General features: G+C 41.6%; 1 protein-coding gene across 4 annotated transcripts in view; it reads right to left on the bottom strand.

The window, feature by feature from the left end:
* Nucleotides 1–24928, bottom strand: part of polrmt (polymerase (RNA) mitochondrial (DNA directed)) — a 47347-nt gene extending 22419 nt beyond the window's left edge. For all 4 annotated transcript variants that reach the window (XM_031868272.1, XM_031868271.1, XM_031868275.1 and 1 more), the window contains exons 1-14: nt 24755–24928; nt 24035–24133; nt 22934–23790; nt 22442–22575; nt 17767–17953; nt 13831–13980; nt 11545–11712; nt 10959–11129; nt 9158–9397; nt 6564–7349; nt 6157–6279; nt 4783–4905; nt 3344–3523; nt 2144–2230 (exon numbers count right to left, since the gene is read on the bottom strand). In XM_031868272.1, coding sequence (XP_031724132.1) covers nt 2144–2230; nt 3344–3523; nt 4783–4905; nt 6157–6279; nt 6564–7349; nt 9158–9397; nt 10959–11129; nt 11545–11712; nt 13831–13980; nt 17767–17953; nt 22442–22575; nt 22934–23790; nt 24035–24133; nt 24755–24896 — 3447 coding nt within the window. In that variant the 5' untranslated portion in view covers nt 24897–24928. The remainder of the gene's footprint in view (nt 1–2143; nt 2231–3343; nt 3524–4782; nt 4906–6156; nt 6280–6563; nt 7350–9157; nt 9398–10958; nt 11130–11544; nt 11713–13830; nt 13981–17766; nt 17954–22441; nt 22576–22933; nt 23791–24034; nt 24134–24754) is intronic.
* Between the last annotated feature and the right edge of the window lie 1923 nt (nt 24929–26851).

The following is a 26851-nucleotide window of genomic DNA, read 5'->3' as shown; positions in this document are numbered from 1 at the left end:
TGTGTGTGTGTGTGTGTGTGTGTGTGTGTGTGTGTGTGTGTGTGTGTACAGAGAACAGAGCAATCAAGCTCAAATCAGTGAGTTTGGACAGTTGAGTGGCAGATTTAATAAATCAGGCTACAAATATAACAAGACACTACAGTGAAACAGAAAACAGGACTCTTCTCTCCACCGCATTGACACATGACCTATGCATTAAGTATGCATTATTATCAAATGCAACAACAATTTCAAAAGCAGTTGTCGTCGATGAAAATCTTGGTTCTCAAGCCACCCTCCATTAAAGTGACAGTCTGTTGTTCTACTTCCTGGAGCAGCGAACTTGCCGAGGAACATGTGAGGAGTTGTTGCAGGACTGTAAAAATGACGCCGTGTCTGGCACAGTCTGTCTCCAAGAATAGAGACCCTATTAATGCCCCGCAAGTGGCTCCTCACACATGCAGGCACACAGAGAGCTGTTGGGAAGATATATTTGTCCTAACAATTTGAGGTAGCAGTCTGGCCCAAAGCTGCTCCATTCATCACCACCCCCCCCTCCTTATATTCCCAGGTACAATGAAATAAAGATGGCATGAAAGTGAAGAAACGGGAGGGAGAGATCAGCTGACGAGGAAGCTGGAGATATTACCCGATCAATCGATAGATTGATAAGAGGCAGAGGGAGAGTGAAAAGCAGACGGACAGAAGGACGACAGTTTGAAGAGAATGAGTAGCTGTTTGACAGGATGAATGGGAAATATACAGAGAGCGTGGAAGAGGTCAGGGATGACAGCACCGGGAATTCATCAGCTACCTCTCCCTCTCTCTCTTACTTCAACTCACCGCTGGGAAATACAAGAGATGTGACCTATTTAAAAGCAGCAGGTACACACACACACACATACATATATACACCCACACACACACATATATACACCCACACACACAGGTTGGCACCAAGGCATGATGGGGAAGGGGATTTTTCATCTCAGACTGGGCCATGCCAACACATTCCCCAGAGGAGACACGCCAGCGGTGGGTGGCGTTTCTATTTGCTGCCAGACTCCTCTCTGCCTGTGGAGATAATATACACACCCCAACCAGGTGCACGTCCTAAATCTAGTCTATGTGATGAATGGGTGTCGTTGCCGGGGTAATAGTGAAGTAAACTAGTCATCAATAAAAATAAAATATCATCCTGTGCGGAGTAGTAAGTCAGTAGTCAGAAAACTCTTATTTTACAGGTCTTTCCTCAGAGGTTGCCTGTATGTGTTCCTGTATTAATTACAGGGAAAATAGGGATTATGTTCTGTTATCTTATTAAGAGTAAGTGAGTTATGTTGGGTTTATACATAGTGGTTGATTTAAAAACTAATTCATTGGAATAGGAATTACAGGACTGCTTCACCCACAAAATGACTATTTGTATATAAAATATTCACCAGTGTTTAACCTTGAATTCTTTAAGAAAACTTATTTTTCCCGCATGCCTCTACGGTGAACGGAGACTCCGAAAAGGGAATAAATCGGAATAATTCCTTAATGAATGTAGGCCAAGTTTTTTAGGAGCGAAACTATATCAAAACATCAGTTTAGAAACATTCACACAACTCCTTCTGTAAAGTCCAGGTCTCTAATGTCCAGCGGTATTCTCACGACTTGCCATCCATACGTGTAGCATGAGATGGCAGTGGCAGAAGTTCTTTTAAATAGAGTTTTGGTAAGTGGTGAGCCTACCACTGAATAAACAAGACTTGGATTAGGCTGAGCGAGTTGTGTGAGAGTTTGTTTTAAATATAGTTTTGTTAAACGAGACACAAATTTACTTAAAAAGATTTTTCTGTTTTTGTATTCTCTGGTCACCGTGGAGAACTAAAGAATTCAAGGTAACATGCTGTGAGTAATTAATAAACAAATAGTAATATTAAGGGTGAAGTATTCCTTTAAGCGTGAGTGTGTTCGTTGACCGTTGTCTTAAAATTCCCCAAAATAAGTAGCAAATCAAATCTGCAGAAACCTAATAAAAAGTTACCAAAGTGGGTGTTACTCTATACCAGGGGTTAGGATCTACTGCACGTGTGAATGTGGATACTGCATGTCATATTTGTGGTGATTTGTTAGATGAGAAAATGTATTTGACTTCATGTAGGTGCAATGAACCCACCTGGATCTCTCTGGTCCCTGTAAACATCTCCTTCAAGCCATTGAACACCATACGCACCAAGTAATGGGATGCATCCCATACATGCTCCTGGAAATACAACACGTGATTAGGCTTGTGGATTTTTTTTTTTATTTTTTTTTTAACACAGTCACACACACACACAATATCTTTCTGCTCCACTGCATTTCTCATTAAAACAAACTATATATTGTGGGTTTCCCCCCCCCCCCACTTAGTTATAATTAGGGATTAAATGTAAAATGCAAATATAAGTGATAAAAGTTGCAGCACTGAATGAGCGTGGTATATTCCGCATATCATTACAGCGATATGATCTCATCCTTCCCCCTGTAATCACTCACAATTACACTTGCCCCTAATTCCCTGTTTAAACAATTAGGGACATTATGCAGAAGTCATTTAGCACAATCCTCCGGCTGTGAGCTGGTAGATACACTGACAGCGGGATCATGCCGATCCCATCTATACGGACAATGAGTTTAACTCCAACTATTGTAAGGAAGTATATAGCTATTTGACAGAGAATCAGCACTACAGAGCTGTAAGAAGATTAAATGCCTACATCCCCCTGCCACGGTGTCATATGACAGACTGGGTGGATCCATTTACGTGCAGCCGAATCGAAGTGCAATGGTTCCGAACTAAAAATAGATTCATAATGACTGTGATCAGGGTATCAAATATATCTGTTGTTGCATTACACTCCTGGCCTCCCTGATAGAACCATGCCATATCTTATTTCACTGCAATGAGATGATGCATAAATTAGCTCGACTAAAAGAAACTTTAAAAGCTTCTGCTCTGTGCGGCTCCCTATGAGACAGTGTGGTGGGACTCTTAATGGCAAGGTCAAAGCTACTGGAACCCCTTTGGGTGGACAAATTATACGCAGTCACTTTCGACTGTGTGATAAATGTCTTTGTGCACATGCAGGAGACAATGGAGCAACATTATCCGGGGAGCATTGACTTCAGTAGAGAAGATCTTGTACATCATTCCGAGTCGGTCTGGGCTCAGTGTGTGTTAGAATGTATAGCCTAAGAGGAAGACGTAAGGGGACACCTATACAGAGGAGCGCCTGTGCTAAAAGGCCACTCTACCGTACCACGCTGACACAACGCTAAAAATAAAAACGTACGCAGTGCGAGGAAAGCCCCCGATCCATCACAACTGCTGTACCTTTGGGAACTCATCAATCTCCTTCAGTCGTTTCTCTATCTGGAGGCGTCCCCCGTAGCGCGTGACCCCGTACACGACAGTCATCACGGTCTGTTTCACCACCTTCCTGCTGATGAAGCCCTCCAGGACCTGGGCGATCTTCAAACCGCTCTGTGCATCCCGCACTCGGAACTCCTCCACCTGAAAACGCACGGGCAAGTCATAGGTACACACAGATGTGTAATTTACACATATATATATACATATTACCTCTGTTCAAAACGCGTCTTTTGGAGGATACTTTAATGTTAATGCCCATAATGAGGGAAGAAGTGCTGACAAAGGTCCGTCACAGTAGTCGCAGACCGATTAAATCGGTTGCCTAAACAATCGAGCCAATTACATTTTGGGATAAGGCAGCCTTCAGCTGTGGAACAACGTTAGCCAACAGGAGGGAAGGCCACAAATCAAACATTGCTTATTTATTATTTTTATTCATGCAAGTTTGGAAATGTCCATTCTCTTTCAGAGACAGAGAGATGCTGCTATGCGCTGACAAATGCTGTTCTTGAGTCCACTAAAACTCTATTTTTCATTCATAAGTTAGTTTTTTTATTAACTGTGGGAATTTATCAAATTACAATTTGAATTAAAAATAAGTGCACTGTACTGAGTACTGATCTACTTATAAGGGATCAAGATCTAGATTGATAAATAGCACTAAAAGGTAAGAGGAAGAAATATGCATTTTTGATTTTTAGGTGTTTTTTAAAATTTGTATTAAAATGCTTTATCAGATCCCCCCCCCCCCCCAAAAAAAAGAAAAACATGATATCGGCATCAGCCATTGAAAAACCCACATGAGTCGGCCACTACATCGCAGTTTCGTGAAACCCAAGGTGAAGCCATCAAATGTCTATTTTTGTGTCCGACAGTCCAAAACATCAACACAAGAAAAGCAGTTTCTTTCTCACAGTTTAAAAGTTTGAGTCAGAAAATCTTCTGCAAGTTTTGCTTAAAAAGGACCAACAGTTGTCAACTCCATTTCTGTTGATCAACGAATGCAGTAAACAACTGATTGTTTTAGCTCTAGTAGATTTAACATAGTCTACATGACTGTCGCCACTGCTACTTATTGTACAGCTTACCTTTACGAGTTAACGAGGTTTATAGCTGGCGGTTTCACAGGCCAGATTTCATCATGGTAATTATTTTACAACTGTGAAGTACAACAATAAGATAGTGTCCTGCAGCGAACTGCTCTTTCAAAAGCTGGGTTCTTTTGATAGCATGGTATGCACACTTGCCTCAGGCCTTTGGATGTGCGAGTCTACTCTCACTGCACTTCGATACAAGGCATGGGAAACTTATAAATGCAAGACCTACAGTGAGAAACTTGAAATTCATTCTCAATGCTTAATCCGTCACTCACTATGGGACAAAAAAGCACTGGTGCTGACCTGCTGTGCTACTCCGCTGTACACATCCTGGGGCACGTCACAGGGCATGAGGTTGACTGATGTGGCACCAATAACATCTCTGCCTAGAGCAGCGTAGTGCTGGAGACCATTACAGGAGCCGTCCTGGAGGAGAGGTGGAGGGAAGGAGAGGAGAGATTAAAGCACGGGATGTGGAGGAGGAGAGAACAGAATTACAGGGACAGGCACCAAATGGGAGAGGGCAGCGCAGGGGTGGTGGGGCAAAACAAAGAACCGATGATTTAAAGAATGTGGAAGTGAAAGTACAAAGAAACTAGAGAGAGGGCAGAGGAAACAGAAGAAGTGCGTAAGAGCAATAAGAAAACATTATTGATTATTTCCATGTCCCACAGCCTAAAGTGAATTTTGAACTTAATGCTAGACTCTGAGCATCTGTAACTGGATCTGGCATCAGACAGAGGAAAGTCACAAGGGGTGTTCCTAATTAACTGATGATCAATTATTTGTCTTTCACACATTTAAAAATAAATTAAAAGTAATAGGTCATTGTCTTTGTATTGTATTTAACTGCATCTCGATCAAAAAAGGAACTGCTTTCAGCCGTCCATCAGACTGAGCAGTTTAAATGAGATTAGCTGGATCTGGGTACCGGCAGCGTCCCCGTGTTCAGCTCACAAGGCAGAATGAAAAAGCCGAATATAAATACTGCAGTGAAGTTGGCCACGTTCCTGCCAGCTGCAGACTTCATCTTTTTCATTTCATTTCCATCAAAAACGTGGCCTCTGACCCGAGTGTCTCTCTCTGCTCTTCTCTCTCTTTGCCTTCATGACCCTCGTGTTCGGGCTAAAGCTGCGGCATCTGCGTTGTGCGGAGGAGCAGCGGGCTGTCAGTGTGCTTAATGCTGTTCAATTAAAAGTTAAGTTTCTCCTTTTGGCTATTTAGATCCTTTTACTTTCTTTATTTATTCATTATTTCAGTATACATTAATTACCATACATTTGATGATATTGTGACTATTGTCTACAATCCTTGAGCAGGTTGAAGTTCAATGCTGCACTGAGTGAAAAGCTTGACACTACTGAAATTTCAAAACAGCTGCAAGGAGGAGGTGCTAAATACTGCTCAGCGGTAGAGCGGGTCCTTCAATCAAAAGGATCGGCAGTTCAATCAGTGTATGAAAGGGTGAATAACATGTAGGGTTAAAGTGCTTTGCGTGGTTGGAAGACTAGAAAAGCACTTTACAAGTACAAGTCCATTCACCATCCACACTTTGCATTGCAACTGCTGCATTTCCCTAGTTTTATCAATCATACATTTGTAGGAGATTCAACATGTGTTACAAATTGCTATTCAACTCCATAAATAGATAAATAATTGTGTTGTTTTGAATGGTACCTGGTGAACAGGATAATGCGAGATGAACTGTGTCGGATCGGGAGATCTCACGGCGTTGGCTATTTCCATGCTGCAGCCCAGAGCCTGCCAAGGCTCATCTGCATTCATCCACCACGTCTTACCCTGAGGAAGACAAACACAAGCACATGGAACATTATACTGCTGACATAAACACTTCCGGAACAGCTCACTATTCAGACTGACCGTCCCTGCAGTCAGAGAGAAAGGGGTAATGCTATAATCTGCATATTTCAGAAACTGTTAATAGTAGCCGTTTTTCTATTTCTGCTCATTTTAATGGTGTAAACCTCAAAACTGATACGTTTTAACAAGAAATGCTATGTGGAACTATGAATGTTTGGACGAAGCTTTCAATGAACAGGAAAGAGTAATAAGGACAAACTGACATTGAGTGGGTTGTCTGCCGAGTCCAATATGTCCTCCATGACAGAGTTAGCGTACTCCAGCCGTCCCTCCAGTGAGCTCCTCTTCTTCAGCCCTGTCAGATTGACTAAGTGGATCTTTAGCCAGTCCAGTCCCTTTGGACCGAGGGGCTTCCCCTCTGCAAACATAAGGACCGCCCGCGTGACATCACTTCCTAGGTGATTAAAGTACGGAGGACAGGGGTAGGTACGACCCCGGAAGTCCATGTTGTGAGGGAACCAGAAGATCTCATCCCGCATGTGGTTGGCGATGGAGAGTTTGTACAGAGCGTCCATGCGCAGGCTGTGCATCTCACTGCATTTCTTTTTGGCATTAATCACCTCCCTCTTCATGTGGGCTTTCTCAGAGGCCGTATAAGTGGGATCTTGGACGTTGAAGTGGGGTATTTTGGGGGCCTCTGACAGAGGAGGAGGGATGTCTAGCTTATCACTGCCCCGATCATTGAAGATGGAGATAATAATGTCCAACAAGGGTTTGTTGATACTCCAGGCACAGTTGCCCAGCTGGTTGAGGGAGTCCAGGACCGGGAGGAGGTTCTGGCATTTCTCCAACAACACCTCATGTTGCGTGGCCCCTTCCACTGTGCGCATCAGCTTGGCAGGTGTCAGCAGGTAGGCTCCAAACTTGACAGACGTCCAGGGCACCGGAGGGCACAGCATCGGGATCACAAAGGAGTCAAAGGTCAACTTGGTCTCCATGGCGTCCTGCTGCATCTGAGTGAGGATGGGGTGGGGTTTGATGAAGCCGACCTGGAGGGTGAAACATCAAAGGAAACCAATTAGAAGCAGAAATGAGCAGATACACAAAAAAAAAAAATCGTAATCGAACATGTGATTCATAGAAGTTTGAATCATAACTGACAAGAACAACAATGAACAACCTCTGCACCGAGTACAGACCCAAACAACCAGGATAAACATAAGTTAACAGTGATAATTCATCATTCATACAACTGGTCACCAGCTAATGTCAGAAAACAGACATCCACAAAGTACTTTAATACGAATGCACCAATTCGACTTTTTAAGTCCTGATACCGATACCTGGGCTTTGGGTTTCGGCCAATACCGAGTACCGATCTGAAACCAGTGTTTAATTAATGAGCTGTATGCCTCACTGTGTGCAAGTGACTGGGATCATTCTTTGATGTGGCATAGAAATGGCTTTCCTAACTTTGTAAAAACTAAATGTAACAAATAAATACATCAATATGAATTTACTGAATTATTTTTTTTTTTAAATTAAAATAATAAATCAAACACCAGCAACTTGGTAAAAAAAAATAAATCCACCAACAAATTGGTAAAATTCCATTCTAAAATGTAAATAGCATTTAAACATAGATATGAATTGAATAGATCGGCCCCATTGTCACGATACCCGATCAAGCTATTTGAGTCAGTATCCAAAAACCTCACCGCTAAACTGAATGGTCCCATTTTCATTTTATTAAAAGTGATCACTGAAATGTGGCTTACATACTGGAGCTCCCACATTGCAGGTGATCTAAAGGAACTTCTTTCTATAATGATGTAAACCCCTAGGTGATGTTTTTTTCTTTGATGTGACAGAATTATGTGTCCTAGTTCTAACTCGTACATACAACACGAAGGACCGGACATAAAGACCATCATAAGAACAAATACAGTAACCTGACAGAAAAATAAAAACACCTCAGCATTGCTTGCACGAGTCATGCTGTGCTGTAAAATCATTAGGATGCTCCCCTGATGGGCTAACCTCCGAAGAGAGAACGCAAGGGGAGGGGGAGAATACGAGGAAAGAAGAAAATTCCGCAACAGTGTCAAAGTGCATTTAGTCCAAAAAGTCTCTCTCTCTCTCTCACACTCACACACACACACACACACACACACACACACACACACACACACACACACACGGCCAGCTCACCCTCCTGCAGGGTCCCGTGGCAGTAAATCAACGAGCCAATTAAAGGGACACTAAAAAAGGGATTAGCCCGGAACCTATTCATCTTGCTCGACTGTTCCCTCTGCCACTTCACACAAGGGGGAAAATAGTTTTAGAATTCTTTGCAGCTTCACATGGATTGGCGGGTGCACAGGTGTACGAGGCAATAGGCTTTAGAGTGAAGGTCAAGTGTTTTCAGGTATTTCCTTAGTTTCGGCTTCACTGTGGTTCTTTCCATATTAATGAAAATGATAACTTCTGTGCAAAAACTGTAGCTGATTAACCTAAATCAGACTAATTGTGTGTCATTTTCAAAAGGTCATAATGAATATAATAGTTTGATTTAACTGAAGGAGGGTTCTCATAATGAACAGTTGTTGTATTTTTAATTCTTTTGAATATTTTCCTCAGGATTCAGGAGATCCCTTTAAATATAATCCTTGACCATTTTTCCACAAATCTGAGCTGAAAGGATCTTTTTTGGCTCTGGTTTAATGCTCCGTAATCCTGTTAGCAGGTTATGAAAGCCCTGTCTATTTGGCAGGAGTATAATCGCTACCGACGCCAGGGTTGCCGACTCCTTTGATATCCCTGTGAGCACTTGGAAAGACTTGCGCATCCACCGTACCTGTCGTGTGCTACGGAAGGTGTACATGTGGTACAGGATGGGGATGCGTTTCCTCTCGAAAGCCGGGTTCAGTATGTCGCTGTTGATTTTGAGGTTCTTGACCATCATGTCCACCATGTAGGTGCCCAGCTCCAGGGATACGATGTATGGCCAGTGGGTCTCTCCTCCCTGCAGCGAGGGTCCTGAACTCTGGTCCGCCTCAAGCTTACTCCACTGCTCGCTGGGCAGGATGTCATACTCCTAGAGGGAGAAAGATGGAAGCGGGTTGTTTTTCATTTAGTGAGGATGGAGTCATCGCTCATCCCAGTGAGCTGCAGTGTTTGGAAGGCATGTCGACATGTTTGAGAAGACCCAAGATCTTGGTTTTGATAGTCAGACCTAAAATAATTTGTCAAACAGGCACTATTTTTGTGATCTAATCAAAAGATAGCTTTCATGTTTCAAGAAATGATGAAAACTGTAAAAGCCTTGATGCATTAACATTTCAGCCAAAAACAAGAACACACAGCTGAGGAGCCTTCAAGAGCAAGATGATCCAAGAGGATAAAAACATGATTTGGTCCTCAGACAAGTAAGTAAGAAGTTGAGTGTTTGGTGTCATAACAACAACAACAAAAACACAATAATAGGCATAATTTGAACTACAAAGGCTGCATGCAAACAAACTAACCGTAACTAACTTCTGGTATAACTAGCTACTGGAGTGTAATGTTTTTTTCCCCCCAGTGCACCAGAACTATCAAAGCACTGGAACAGAACATGTGAGTCACGGATTGTGTTTTATGGAACTAGAGCTGAAGCAATGAACCACAAGGTCTTTCTGTTTGCACCTTTGCTTTTCGGTTTCTAGAGCAGTCTGTGTCCATCCCACAGATTAAAAACTACATACAAAGTATTTGTTTATATGCTTTGTGAAAAATAACTTAAACATAATTACTTCATTATGTATCACAAATTTAGGGCTACACCATTATGGCCAAAATGAGAATTCTGATTATTTTGATCAATATTGAGATCACGATTATTCATGGTAGCCCCGCCCTAAAGCATCCCCTGCTTTATCATCCATTTTATTCTAAACGGACCATCATTTACTAAATGAACATCATGCTGTATTGAAGAAGACTTGAAACTAGTGATTGAGACCATAAACTCATGTTTACTGAGGTAATAAATCAAGTGAGAAGTAGAGTCATTTTCTCATAGACTTCTATAAAATCTGAATTATTTTTGCAACCTGAGTCGCCCCCTGATGGCCATTAGAGAGAATGCAAGTTTAAAGCACTTTTGCAACAGCTTCATTTTCAGACACAGACATTACCGCCTGACTACCTCTTATAAATAAAATTGTACCAAAACGGTTTACCCAAAATATTTTTCTTCTGCTCTGGACTGCAGCTGCAACATTCATGAAAGTGTTTCAAAGGCTGCCGCTGTAGCGGTCATGTCGTGCAACACAAAAGTGAAGCCAAAACATCTCGATCGTCCCCCTGACAGCTGGCTGGTAGTTTGGGAAGCGCTAGATTTAATATGCATTTTAAATGTACATTTCACAGTAAATCTTGTTCATGGGGTGGGAAGCCGAAATCGTGACCAAGATTATTATTCGATTATTGTGCAGCCCAAAAAAAAAGAAATAAGTTTCCCTCTCACTTTTTGTTGTGACAAATATCTACTGTGATGCACCAAAGTGCATGCAAAATAGATCTTGCTCAGATAAACTAACAGGAGATACACTTTCTCTAACACACATCAGAAGTACATACAGGAGAAGACATGTGGAGCGAGATGATTTCTCTACCTTTGTGTCTTTAGCCAGCAGGTCTGTGTAAGCATTGTAAATGTTGCGCAACTTTTCCACCATCTGGTTTTGGTGCTTCTGCCGCACAGAGTACTTGGTGTAGACCCGGTTGCCCAGATCTCTGGCTAAAATCTTCAGCGACTCTCCACTGGGAGGCATGTTGGCAACGCTCTGAAGAGTAGGACACAGTTCACAACGTCAAACAGAAGGAAACATTTCGGAAAATTCTGTCACAAAAAGCAGATCTGATTCAGTTTTAATGAAAAAGCAGTCCATCAGTCAGAGGGGAAATCAAAGTGTAAATGGTCTTTTCAGAATTAAAAAAACACATGCTGTGCGCAAAAGGTATCTGATCAAAGCGTGCTATTCTTTGCTGCCAAAGATAAAGCCTGATGCTTTTGCAGCGGTGTGGAGAAAACAAAGGAGCGTAGCGGTGACATCGCGACAAATCTTTTCTATAACATTGTGGTAAAGTTAAGCCATCGTCCCTCAAATCACTTTGGCTCAAACACCGACAAGTCTTTGTTAAAGCCAAGACTTCTGGCTTCTCACTGAGTGGCAGGCTGGGTTGGGTGGTTTGTATTACCTGTATCATGATGTCAACATACTCTCTTTCCTCCAGCACACAGAGGTAGGGATAAAGGTTAAGCCGGTAGTCCTTGGTGTTGGTGTTGGCCAGGATCATCTTACTGTCCCTCAGGGCTTGGAGGAGGATCTTCTGCCACTGTGCCCGCTGATCCGCCAGCAGCTCCCTCTGAAAGGACAACACAACTGATCTCATGACGGTGACTGCCAGCAGGAAACCCTCAAAGGATGTGTCAAATAAAATGAACAATCCTGCACCGATGATTGTTTATCACATACTGTCTGAACCAAATGGAACATCATTTTAAAGTGTGAAGCGGGAGATGGGGCCACCTCTCACCGGACACAAGGTATTGTGAAGCATGAGCGTGCATTCTATTTGATGGTTAGGCTTGTTTGGAGGAGAAACCTCGAGGTGACGGGGAGAAAACAGACTATCCTTCTGAGAGAAACACTACTGGGCCACCGACTGATTCATCTAAGACTAGAACTGAAAGGAAAAATGTTCTTGGCCCATTATTCTAATGGGCCAAGAACATTTTTCCTTGGCCCTTCCTTGGCCCATTAGAATGGCTTGCAGCGATGTAATCAATTTAACAATGATACCATACATCCTCATAACATTGACGTTAAAGGAATTGTTTGACATCTTCGCTTTCTTGAGAAGATTGATGCTACGAGTATGAAGTTAGAGCCAGTTAGCTTAGCTTAGCACAAACACTGGTAAATAGCGTGCTTGGTTTTGCTTACCCACCCACCTAAAGCTCACTAATTAACATTGTATGTCTTGTTTGTTTAACCCGTACAACAAGCGAAATGTTAAAACGTTGTATTGGAGTTTTTGCAGGAGTTACATAAACAGAGTCAGGCAAACTGTTTCTCCCTGCTTCCAGTTTTTATGCTAAGCTAATCGCCTGCTGTCTGTAGCTTTATATTTAACACATAAAACAAGTGTATTTTCAAAAGGGTCAAAAATATTGTTGAATTTAATTTTGGGTGGTTTAGCGTTGCATAAAGAGTTAATGATTTAAATGTCTTATTTCAGGAAATCTTACCAAGAGAATTGTCCTATCAAATACATTTTTGTACTTTTTACAAGCATTATTTAATATTCTTGAAGTGCCCTTGTTTAAGTTTAGTGTTGATTGTTTCCTTTTTCATCTTAAACTAGACAGCCATCTAAACCCACACCGTTCTGTGCTCTCACATCGTGGTACATATTTTGATCTGATGCGATTTAAAAGTGGGAGAAGCTAGAATGAGCACTTGCTTCGGCATTATTACTTTTGGTGCACTTTAATCACATTTCAAGCTATGCTTCCTGATTTTCGTGATTGACATGAAACAATTGAATGAATAATACAAAATGAGATTCTGTAGATGGGTGAGCAGTTGTTTTGTTCATGTGCTTGTGGCTATACGTATGTTCTGTGCACGACTCTGTGAATGTATACTCTTCAGTCAGTCTGCATGGTGGATGGAGAGGCGACCCGGCGTTCTCTCCAGAGGCTTCCATTACAATACATTATTATTCTGCCCTGTCTGTCTGTAAATGCTTCCTGACCCCCAGGGACTCTCAGCCTGCTCGCTTCCTACGTAGCCCATCTGCAGGGGCAGACGAGCCAGTCTGGACTGTAAATGCCAGAGCTGGAAAAAAAGACGGCACACCACAGGAATGTTTCTTAATCCAACATGTCCCGCCTAAATGCATATTAGTTAAAAGTTGATATCAGAGGAAAAAGAGAAACTTCACTCATAGGAAACAAAAAGGTACCCATAGATATAATAAATACATACATGTCAACACATCATCACTGCGTAAACGGTGTTGTATTAGTTTGATCTTTTCAACTGCCAAGATAAACACACCCTCTACGTTTGTATTGTGAGCCAGAATGTTGGATTATGCAGGATTGTTCGCAGATAAAAGAGACAAAATTACAGCACAAATGGAGCTATGTTTTTTTTTTTTTATCAAACAGGAAGCAACAAGGTTCATGGGAAATGTTGTCTTATAATTTTAAAGACATTGCATCAGCAACAACATTTTTGTAGATATCTGACAATAATGGGTTGAAATACCAAATGTTGTATATCTAGTATATTTTGGGATTGAAGGTTTCGATATAGACCAAACCACCTGTTATTAACAACTCCATAACACACCATTTTTTTAAAGAATTTGTGGATTTTCAGCATCACAGCACTATAAATCCACATTTTTTAAGAATCGAGTGTATTGAGAGTGTGATGAAGATGAGGAGAGGCAACAGGTGGGTTTGTTTACCATTTTAGCCATGTGCTCAGTAACGGGCTTGGCAACCTCCACGGAGTCGATGGTGACAGTGCAGGCCTGCTCCATGCTGAGCTGGAGTCTGAAACGCTCCTGAAGCTCCTCCTGAGTGAAGTCCAGCTTGGGGTAGTGGTGGTCGGACCTCTAAAACACACACACACACACACACACACACACACACACACACACACACACACACACACACACACACACACACAAGTGAGAAAGACAGAACCTAAGAAATAATGATTGCTTCAACTGTATGACATTAAAAGGTCCAGTGTTGAGGATTTTCCAGCGGAGAGGTTTGCGATTGCAACCAACTTAACACCCCTCTGCTGTAGGAACATTGCGGTGCTACACGGCGGACTCTGTGAAGAGGAACCGCTCCATATCTAAATATGTAGGAATCATCTTAAGCTAACGAAAACACAACAATTATTCTTTTCCGGGGATTTTACACCAGTGAAAATGTAGTTATGAATATTATATTCCATTTCTGACAATAGTTCCCCCTGAATCCTGCACACTGGACCTTTCTTGCCTTGTCCTTCACCTCTCAAGACGGTGAGATTGACAGACAGACACCATCTTACTTTTAAACACCTCTAACCCACCAATCACTTATTGGCTGGAAGTCACTTGGAACACGACCGGGATGATAAACTTTGCCTGAGAGGATCAATTCAGGGCAAGAAGTAGAAAAGAGTCTTTTCAGGCCAGTGAGCGAAGGCCAAGTCATGAAACCATCTCAGTCTGCCGCCAAGAGAGCTTTAAACCCAGTTTCAAGCTTTGGCTCAGTATTGCTAGAGAGCAAACAAAGAGTTCATTGTTCTGAGTTTATTATTTTCAAGACTCGACTGGACATTTAATGGCAGCTTAGAGTGTTTGGATGGTGAATTTTGGAGTCCCCATTACATTTTATGAAATAACTCCATCAAACTCAGTGTTCTGCAAAAGCCAATATTGATCAGAAATAGGGCTGTAACGGTGTCATATGGACAGATGTACAGTATTTGTTCATTTTTAATAACCAAAAGGACATTATTTTTCGATTTAGTAGAGAATTAAAGATGTAAACTAGCATGCTTTAGTTACATATGATGTTATAATTCTATCCAATTTCTGTTATCAGGTTTTTATTATTATAATTCAGTTCTCAAATTCTTTAGGGGTAATTGTAACTGAAAATAATAACAATAGTAGTAGCTATTCTTTTCTCATTCTTTTAAGCATCATTGTCACTAATGATAAAAAGAAGAACAACTACAAGTACAACAACAACAACAATAATAATGCTCCTTAAAGTGGTTTGCACTGACACGGTGACCAACTACTGTCAGGAACAGACTGACTGTTGCCGAATTTCTTGCTAGAAGAAATAAAATGTGCTCTAAAAGTACATTGTTGTTTACAGAGGCAGTAAGACCATTATCTGTCCACATCGAAGAAAGGCTGTGGGCATGGAGTGGATGGAGTACACAACAGCAGTAAGAACAACATCAGACTGTAAATCAGGCCTCAGAGAGATGGAGCATGGCCAGCAGCCAGAGCAAAGCTTAAGGTAGCATCCCACACACAGCTCTTTGTACAATAACACAACTTCAGAACAATAGATTAGCTAAGAAGCTAACACCACATGATCAGTATACCAGGAGGAAATAGTGCTGGCACGATGGTTTTGAAGCTTCTGGTGTACAAAGAAAAGCAAAAAGCTCGACAGACTGCGCTGGAATTTTGTTAAAGCAAAGCTGTGCGATTTAATTTGAATACTTTGTAAAACTGAATGAACTCAAATGTCCAAACCTACAATGTTTTTCCTAATCCCTACTGAGTCCAGCCCACAACGCATCCACAATGCATGTAGGCCAGTCTCCAGATGAACATAACGATCAAATGATAGAATACCATTCAATCTCTGATGACAAGTTGAAACTAGATCAAACTGCATTTTGTACGAGCATCAGCTTAATCAAAATTCCATCTCACAACAACAAACAATATTCTAATTAGATTGTGTGTCTGCCGCTAACACCGATTCAAAATCCTCCCGAGACCATCCAGTCTGCTCCTCTGTTATCTAGTGGACCAGTTATTTGGACAGCCTTTCAGTCATTAAAACCAACCTGCCAGAAAGTCACAGTCACAGTCAGATAACCAGCCTTACAAATGCAATCGGAACTGGAAAGGAGCAGTCACATTTGACCTGTTTCACCACGTGGCGTAGCTTCACATACACTCCTAAGATAAAAATACATGACCTGCTGACTGCCGCCATCACACACGCAGGTCAATAACAAGCTACAGGAGACCAGAAATATGTCACTCAGATGACGACCAAAGTGAAAGCGGGGCACGGATTGAGGCAGAAAATACCGCAATTGAACAAAAAGCTGTTAATGAATCACGTGAGGATCATCAGTGGAAGGGAGGTGGGAAGAAAAAAAAAAAGAAAAAAAAAGGGAAAAAAAAGAAAAAGGATGAGAGGTGAGAGGAGGAAAGGCAAGGAAATCGGGGGACCCATTAGAAAGCAGAGTTGGATCACTATAAATAGGCCAGTGCCTGTCTGGCTGTGAAGGGGTGACAATCAAATCTTTCGTAGTCACGCTGGAGCCTTGACAGCTTTCCCAGCTCTCTGGTGCTTTGACACTCAAAACATACAGAATCAGCCTTGAAGAAATAACTTATTCTGTATTTATACTCATACATTAACACTCTTATAAATGCACATGCACTTCCTGAGTAAATTTAAGTCATTTCTATAATGCTTTTTGATTGAATATCCATTTCATATGCAATATACATGTCATGGCGTATACATCGCATCTTTTTAAAGTGACACACAATTGCTGATTACAACAAACATCTGCCATCCAAAGATTAGCATGAAGCAGTCACCGTTACATCCACTGAATCTACTGTAACGTTGAAGCATGACGACCAGCAGCCAACACTTGGACGTACACGACACTGGTTATGATGACTGAAGAGATTCAATCGTTTGTGTTTATCTTTAATATAATGATGGGCGCTAAAACTCTTGAATTTATGAATGCTTTATTTACCCTGATGATACTTGAATATATACAGTATATACCAATAAAGACCCATAATTCAACAACCTTCAATATTAATCATTCATGACTAAATGAGCAACAACCGAAATGAAAGTTTGAGGAAAAAAAACATTAAAAGTTATTATTTATTAAGAGTTTAACAACAACTGATCGGCCTCATACGGACTGTGTGTGTGTGTGTGTGTTTGGGGGGGTTTGATCAGATTTGATTGACATTACATTACATTACAGTCATTTAGCAGACGCTTTTATCCAAAGCGACTTACAATTCAGATTCTATCACATTTCTACACCGTAGGCACAGCTACGGGAGCAATTTTTGGGGTTAAGTGTCTTGCTCAAGGACACATCGACATGTGACTAGCAGAGCCGGAGCCGGGGATTGAACCGCCGGACCCTCTGACTGAAAGACGGCCCTGCCGTCTTTAAATCAGACGGATTGAGCGACACAGTCGCTACCCCAGACAGTAGTCCGACAACATGAGCAACCAAACCGCAGACAGATTTTGAAATCAAAAAAAATATTGATAAACTCTTTTTATATTTATTCAACTTTGATTTATTCAGGATAATCCCACCGAGATTTTGAATCGCTTTTACAACGGGGGTCCTGGTCTCTGAAATACGTGACTTAACCTGTTCTCTAACAGAACCCTGCCCATTTAAAGACAGTGAGAAAAGCATGGACAAAAAAAACTTTAAATAACCTTAACTGTTCAAACTTTGGGAGAAAATAATGTGTTCATTTAAGGAGCCATTACTCAAAGCCAAGAGTTATAATTGAAAAAATAGGCTGTCGGTGCCTGTAAGTAATGATATAGCAGTGTACGGTGTCAAAGTGAGCTTGCGATACCTGTGTGTAGAAGTCGTGGACCAGCGATGAGGAGCACTCTGTTGTGCTGGCGTTGAGGCTGGGCTGGTAGTCGGGCTGGACGATGTGCACGGCCTTCAGCACCATGTCTCTCTCATCCTGCCGGAACACACAGCGGCTGAACAGGTAGTCCACAGACAGGCCGTCCTCCTCCATCTGGCTCAGGCACCTGCACACACAGGGACATACAGTTGGTGTAGCAGGTTGTTATTGGCCCTCGAGCAGATTTGAGCCATGTTAAATCTGTGGGGACGCTCATCAGAACAACTGGCTGCTTATTTATTTTTGCCAGGTTTTGAGATTTTTGGCGGTTAAATCTCCACTATTAGAATTTCTTTGGAATAAAATCATGCCGTCCAGTTATTCCCCAAACACTCATATGAGATCTATGAGTAGGAATTGTACAATCAATAGAGAGAGTTAGGAATACAGACTAGACATCATCTGGTTAAAATGTAAGACACAGAACACCTAAAGAGTTTTATTCAACCAGATAAAATGCAGTGGTTATCTGGCCAAGAAGGCAGCAAAGTTTAGTGTCAAATGCACGTTGATGTCATACAATAAAACAAAACAATACATTACAGAGTAAAAACTAAAGTCTCCGCATCAACAGGAGAGGTTGAATAGACACAGATAGTGTATGACACTCTCGTCAAAATGACAACAAGACAAAAACACTGACTGATCCACTAAAATGTCTTTAGCCGATTAGTCATTTTTAAGCTTGGTCATGCTGCGTGACTTATTGCGATGAAAATTAGGAACACATCTCTAATAAACACAAGATTTTAAGTGGTGCTTTTGAGCGATTCATTATGGGGAAACTCAGTTTTACAGATCCGTCAGTTAGTCGACAAAAAAGTAGTGTTAGTGCAATGTAAGAAAGAATAAACAAACAAAATGACTACAGAATGTACTGATATAACAAAATATAACATGACGGGCTCCAAACAACAAACCTTTATACTTTGCTTTGTGATTTACTGGAAAATTTATATTTTCCCTTAAGGTCAAAATGTTTTCATGTAAAAATGCCATTGCTTGTTTTGTAAAAGCTGCTTGTGTTTTCCTTAAAACGCACGCGCGCACGCACGCACACGCGCACGCGCACGCACACACACACACACACACACACACACACACACACACACACACGCAGAAAGTTAGTTGCTCAGTGTGTTGGTTCAGATTCAGTGTTCAGACAGTTGACTCAGTAGATTTTCATTTGCGTGGGAGATCATGATGGAACAGACTCTGGAGTCTGATCACAAGTTCAGAGATCACGACCCTTTGACCTGCCTGTTGATGTGGGAATGGGACTGAGATAATCATTTTTCCCGGGCGCCTGATTAATTCAGCTTTTAAAAAAAACTCCCTCGTCTGTCGGATCATTGTATATGTCTCGCCGTCCCTAATCAACAGTTGCAGAATATCAATTGAAATATTTGCACTGACGGGGGCCTTTCTGTCAGAGGCAAAGCACGAGCTGGAGACAGGCAGACGGGCGCTGACGACATCAGTGAAATGTATATTTAAATATAATCTCCTAGAGAGAGCACAGTCTCCATGACTGGACTGCAGAATAAAGACAATAGCAATGTGCAACCAATCCCTGGAATCTAAATGAGAGGCGTAATAACATGATTATATTATAACTCAATTTGATATAGGACACCTCAGAAGGCCTGTGAGTTAATATGATCAGCCTTTATTCTTCTGTGAGATTCAGTGATTAATATTTTGCTTGTGTAAATGATTCATGAATTTGGGTAAATGATATTATTAAACTGTACATTGATAAATTGAGCTGATGCGATGTTTTATACAATGACTGAATGTCATCCATGTACTGAATGCTATTTGAATGACCTACAGTGTGCACTCCTCCTTATACATGTAATTACAGAAGGCTTATGTATACAGGGGGAGAACCTTGCTAGTGTCATGCACACTTTAGGGTATAAAGCCCAACGACGAGCCCGTAGATCATGTTTGGTTGCACTGCTCCCTTGAGGTTAACAACAGAACTACACGACTAAGCCGAGAGACGGAAACGAGGAAACCCCATTTGTCATCGACCACAGAGGACGAGAGAGCTCTGCTTCACCCTGCACTGCTTTTCCTAAAGACAAATAGAAATAACAGCACGCTAATTACCATCTGGAGGAAACCTTGGCTCAGCAAATTCCACCGTCTTAATATAACCAGAAGTGAGCGGGGTTCTGCACAGAAATTTAGAAATACAATTAAGAAAGCCTCGTATTACAATATTCTGTCGGACGTCTAGTGTTTGAAGTTACGAAGTGTATGTCATATTTCTGAGGTAAGCCAAAGAGGTCAAATTTCTTTAGTATTTGCACTCATGCCTCGGATTCTCGTGTGATGCAATGTGCAATTTTGGTCAGAGTAAATGAGAGAGCCTCCAACAAAGAGAGGATTAGTCTGGGTGCCGGCACTGTGGTCCAGAGGAACAAAGACAGCAGAGAGGTTGAAAGATAGGGCATAATCAGCCTGGTGGCTGCTCTGCTGCACCCTCGGGGGCAAAGCGGTCTAGAGGACACAGCACTTACAAAAGGGAAAAACTTAGAGGGATAAGGGTGCGCGTGAGTCACTGTGTGTGTGTGTGTGTGTGTGTGCGCGAGAGAGAGAGAGAGACAGAAGAGAGGGGAACAGATTGGTACATTGAGGGCGAGGATGCTGCAGGGGAGACTTCAGAGGAGAGAGTGATATTTGGAGAGAACAGCAGTTCGGCCATAATAAATAGGTATAAAACACAGTGAAGGAAAGAACAGGCAGACTACAAACACATTGAGTGACGGAGAGAAATGATGATGGTGAGGACTGCTCGGCCAGAGACTGAGCAGGAGGTGCTCCGCCGCAGAACAACGATGTCATACGAGCATCGGCTTACAGTGATCGATGGGTCCAACCAGACACCTACCCACAACCCCACTGGCCCGCTATTGGACCGCGCTGCATAGGGTGAGGTCTCCTGAGTCCAACATCATTTTGGCAAACTATTTGACGAGCAGCCATTGAAATGAACTACATGGATTTAGGTCTCGTTGCAAAGCAAAACACAACAGCACCACTGTGTGGCAGAAAATGAACAGATATAGAACATTACATCGTTGAACGCAATTATCTGAATGAAAATAAATCGTAAGTAATAATCAGGATTGTGACAGGCCCACAGAAGAGTGATAATATTTCATAATTTCACAGCAAACTCCTGTTGTAGGAGTGGGTTCTTTTGCACGATGTGAATAGAAGTGAAAGAAGCTGCGCTTCGATTCACAAGGTGCATTCTTCAGACTCAGACTGAAGGCTGAACTAGAGTTGCAAAAATTCCAGGGGAAATTCAAGATGGACTTAACGGGAGTTGGTGGTGAGTTAGCAAGCTAGCAATCCGTGCAGACAATGTGGGCTGTGTGCAAACTTTGGGTTGCACAGGTTGCCCCACCCACTTCCCCCAAATAAATTCACTAATTAAAAAAGGTACAATTTTTATTTTGAAATTACGCAAAATTCCTGACCTTAACTTTTCCAGAAATGTACGGACCCGTTGCAACTCTTGGCTGAACCTGCACTCCCTCTGTGATTGAAGGGGTCTTGTAAATAAATGTAGTTGTTTATGCTATAATAACTTCAGGTTAAGCCCCTACGAAAAAAAAAAAGAAAAGTCTATATGAGCTCTTCTACTGCCTGGGCAGCCGGCCAGCTGCTTGTATTGGCTGCCATCAAACAGGCTCACACACACTGTGACACATGTAGAGTTCTGCTGAAGCTGTGCCCAGTCGGTGGATACTGTATGTGCTAAATGTCATGTAATTAATCCGACTGTGGGTCAGTGACATAAAAACTTGATTAATAATACTTAACGGGGATTTGTCAGGATGACCTAGTTACCGCTGAGATGAAAAAAAGTTCACCTCAATGCATGACGGCAGCGTCCTGCTGTCTTTTAGCTATTTAATCAGCCTAAGACGACCTCATTAACACCGTGTGTCAGCATGCTGCCACAACCAAAACAAGTCTAGGTGGCCTTGGGAAAAACTCCAATAATTCGTTTTAGAAAACCTCAAAAATCGACAAAAGATTTAAGAAACAAAGCCTGTGATGCTGGGTTGCCATGGAAACAATATCAGAGATGAGGGAAAGGAACAGAAAATGAGGTTCAAAGTGTTATGAACACTTGATCCTATCAGCTTAACACAGAGGAGACACAGAACACTGGTACTGTGTGTGGCACTCAAAATAAAGCGTCTGAATTTATGATTGATACACAAGACGACTTGTATTGTTTTCAACGGAAGACGGAAGCTTTGACCATCGTTATTTGCTACACATTGCTTCTTCTCTGATGCCATTATTCTTAGATTAAAATGGTCATAAACAGTGACAATCATGTCTTCAATCATAAATAAATAGTATAGGCAAGAACTCAAGAAAGGATGTGCAAAAGTAAAAACTATGAGCACAGCATGACCCCTGCTGGTGAGCCTCTGTATTACAACTGCTCTCCTCTAAAACTCAAAATCTGTCCCATGGTAAATGTGCATTATTACAAACACAGCACATCATGAGTCTTGTTCATAGGTGGTGGTGTTGTGTGTGTGTGTGTGTGTGTGTGTGTGTGTGTGTGTGTGTATACCTTGTGATGACCTTTGGGGAGCAGTTGGGATTGCGGCCCATACACTCCAGGGCAGTACAGTAGGATCCCAGATTTGGCTTCAGACCAGCCTCTTCTAACAGGATAAATATGCGACCAATCTGATTTAACATGCCCTACAAACAGAGAGAGAGAGAGAGAGAGATGCATGGGAGGACCACTAATCTTTGCATGTGAAAATTAAACTCAAGTTACTGACAAAAGATGAGAATTCATAATGTTGTTAACTTATGAAATACAACAGAAAGAATGGCAACTACTAGAGAACCTGAGAAGTATTCACAAGTAAGTACACGTGTACCATCATGACTTATAAACAGTGACAATGCAAGATTTACTAGGCTGTTAATAAATCTGAGTGTTTTAATTGGTTTACCACCACACAAAAATAAACCCAGCAGACAAGAGGGGTAGCTAAACAAATGCTAGTTTCAATCCACTTTTAAAACATGGTGTCTTGGTTGCTGAACTCACCTTCTTGGCCCACACCCTCATCATGATGTTGTAGACATCCGTATTCAGGTGTTTACGTCGACTCATAACTCTGTGCTGGCTGAGCAGGAACCGGTGCGCCCTCTCAACGGCCCCGGAGAACACACTCGCCTCCAGGTAGGAGCGGATGCTCAGCTGGATGTCCCCGCATGCAGTGGCCTCACTGTCGTCCTGTAGGCGCTGCGAGCTATTCGGCGACGTCCACTGGCTTACCTGTTGACTGAGCCTCCTCTCCAGCTCCTCCACCTGGGCCAGCTCCTCGGCGCTGCACTGGGCGTCAGTGACAGTCTGCTTCCGGCCCCCTTTACCAGGAACCGGATTTTTAGAGCCCTTCTGTTTCTTTTTAGATTCTTTATGTGCCATGCCGGCTGTCCCCGCTGCTGCTGGTGCTGCTGCTGCTGCTGCAGCCGGGACAGCCGCCTCTGTTGAAGGAACTGCAGCACGAATCTCATCAGACAATTTCATGCGACGACTGTTCTTAATCAAGGGCGCGGTTTTAGATATAGTTTTGTGTGAAGTACCGGGGAGCGTGGAGCTGCTTTTGCTTCCTTTAGATTTGGCGGCAGGTTTCTCCTTTACATTCTTCTGTATTTTCTGTTGGAGGTGCTGCTGCTTTGTGAGTTTGTTTTTCTTCTCCTGAGTTAATTTTTCCATCCAGCGGCTGGGCTGAGATTTAGAAGCTGCTTTAAGAGTCTTTCTGGATTTAGGAATGTCACTTTTCTCCTTAGGTGCACCTTTGAGACCCTTACCAGATAAAACGGCTTTAACAAAATGCACCTTTGCATGGTGGACATCTAAAACGATGTCAGATTGGAGTTGCTGGATCCTGGCCTCAAGCACTAAGAGAGAAAAATACAAAAGGCAAATTTAATGTGAGTAAACTAAATGATTGACCCGCCTGTTTAGTGATAGACACAAATAACTACCAAGTACTCTAGCAGACAGGAGTCCTGGACGAAATAGGACACAGATGAAGTTTGGGCTGGAAGTATTCAGCATTAAATTGCAAATATTGATAATTAAAGTTACTATTGGGGGTTTGAGATGTGTCAGCATGACAACTTGCCGTCTACAACAACATACCGTCGAACAACTGAGACTGCTCCAGTACACGTTTCTTAGTATCGTCTCTCTTTGGGATCACAAATGAAACATTTCTCCTTTGAAGCAGCAAGGGTGTCTCTGAAAATAAAAACACATACCATTAGAGTTAATAATAAATACATGTTGCAAGACAGTTGCAACAACTACATATTATAATAGTGATAGGGCGTTCTGCTTTCTGCCAATAAACAATTACTTCTAAGGTAATTTTGCCACATTTTCCCTCCACACACGATGAGCAGTTGGGGGTTCAGAGTCCCGCTCAGGGACACAGGAAGAGCTGGGTATCGAACCCCAAACCTTTGGGATCTGACCCGCTCCTCCACATGAGCTACAGCCACCAGGTATAGTAGAAGTATAGGAGTATAGGAGTGGCGGCTCAGCAGGTTTTCACAAAGAGGTCCTTGCAATATTGGTGATATTTATATCATCTGAATTTACTTCAATGACCGAAGAAGAATAAACCGTTAACTGCCACGCTCGTGACCACAAATCATCCTCAATAACAAACCGTTTTAACAAACGGTTACATGCGCTGTATGCTCGTCAAACATCACACGAGCTATTCGAGAAACCCCGGATGAGATAAACATACAATTACATTCATATATATATATATATATCACAGGAGTCCTCGGACCACTGGGCAAACTTGTCCATCATACTTGTAACTGCACACAGGAGACTCCTTCGGCTCACCTGATATTCGTCTGACCCCGCCGTCTCTTATCGACACGCACAGATCACAGCGGTCCGCTAGAGACACGCGAACAGGACACTTCTCAAATAAACTGCGACGACTCAGACATTTTGCAAAGGCACATACTCTAAGGAGTGACATGTTGACATGTAACAACCGCGTTACTCCTGAGCTCTAGGCAGCCATCTTAAATGAGACCAAGCTAGTCGCGAGGAGCGATGATCGTGGGTTAAGGCATGGCTAGAGGATCGCAGATAAATCGAGCAGCGATACGTTTTTAAATTGCTCTGTATCTTGACAGGAATTTTGATGTAACGATGGCTAATCATTTATTTGAATGTTAATTGAGGTGTAATGTTATCAGGTCAGCCGGAGTTTTTGCAAAGGTGTTTGATTATCGTCATGATCTCATGTTGACGTACTTTGTGTACTTTTGTTAAAGCCATGTTCGATTATCAGGTGTGGGCCATGAAACATTACAAATTATCAGTTGAATATTAATGTAACCTAATGTTACACACTAATACTAAACATGCTTTTTAGAAATAAGGCTCAGTTTAAACAAACTTTCCATCTGTTACAATTACATGGATACAAAATAATACAAAATATTATACAAAATAAATACGTTTATTATTTCAAATACATTTTAGAAAATAAATAAACCAGGACATAATTAGATGTATTTAAAGGGCTAGCAGTGATTACAAAAAGTTTTAGTTACCGCCCACATTATGTTAAATTTACTTCATGTATTTTCTCTCTTTCTATATTTAATAGGCAGAACTGCACTTGTTTTTTGCTAATTATTTCCTTCTATTTTCTTCGCTGTCTTTTTTGTAACTAAAATGAACTGCCATAAACATCAGAGCATGGACAGTGAATTATTGTTTGGCCTACAGGTGGCAGTCTCATCAAAGTCAATCAAAGTAGGACTAGAGGTCAAACAGGAGACCAAGGTGAAAACCAGTGTCCTGCAATGATACAAGCAACATTTGTATTCACATACGTGTTATTTTACACCCCCATTTAAATATAGGATTCTCTGAGATGTTTTGGTAATGCAACTTTACCATCATTGGTACAGTATATAGTTTAGTCTAGAACAGTAAAGTTATGATCATGTGTACTGGTTAGTTAAACATGGAAATAAGTTTAAATTAAGAGCCCATCACACAAAATATGTTTTCTTGAGTATAAATATTGAATATGCAGCAGACAAAGTGATGTATTTTATTTTTATCTATTTATTTACTTACCAGGGACAGTGCACATTAATAAATACATCAGCTTCTACCTGTATGTAAATGTGCCAGCGTTAGCTAGAGCGCTACTTTTTATCTGTAGTCCCTGGGCAGGTTATTACAAATTAGTTACCTGATGTTTTATTACAAAGCTGTAACAAGTGCTGCAGTGCAACACAATAAAATACATAAATGCATTACAAAAGTTGCAGGTATGTAAAAACAGGTATGTGCCAGAGGTGATGTGGTGAGACTAGTCGTGACTGCAGGTTTAGTTTGCTTTAAGCCATCTCTGATGTTTATGTTTAAAGGTTTGGTCATTTGTGATCCCTCTTAATTCAACAGGAAGATTGCTCCAGAAGTGATTGGCTCTGACTGAGAGGACCGTTTGCCCATAATTGCTACGTCTGTATTGTACAACACGGTCCCCTGTGACCTTCAACATGAATGATAAAGTTATGGGAAATTCACATTTTTCTTTGTAAACACAGAAACTGCCAGTAAAACACAGCAAAAAAACCTGTAAGATAGAAGTGTGTAGTTGTCTCATGACTTGTACTGGTACAGCTACTGTGTCAATTAAAATAGACTTCACAATTGAGGAAAAATACTGCGTATGTGGTTACATTTATTTCCATGAATGTAATATGATACTGGTAGTACACACATGCAACATGCACGCACGCTGACTTTACCAACGTACTTATTAAAGCCAATTTAAAATGATTGTCTTCTTCTTCTTTTGGACTTTTGAAGTTTGAACGTCACAGAGTTTAAATCAAGCGTGACTCAGCTCCAAGTTGAAAGCAAAACTGAATGTATCTCATTCACATCCTGTACACTTTCTGACCC

This window comes from Anarrhichthys ocellatus, unplaced genomic scaffold (assembly GCF_004355925.1).
Source record: "Anarrhichthys ocellatus isolate YVR2014 unplaced genomic scaffold, GSC_Weel_1.0 scaffold42, whole genome shotgun sequence".
Taxonomy (NCBI): Eukaryota; Metazoa; Chordata; class Actinopteri; order Perciformes; family Anarhichadidae; genus Anarrhichthys; species Anarrhichthys ocellatus.
The sequence above is the reverse complement of the archived record's forward strand: the minus strand, read 5'-3'. Positions and strand labels throughout refer to the sequence as shown.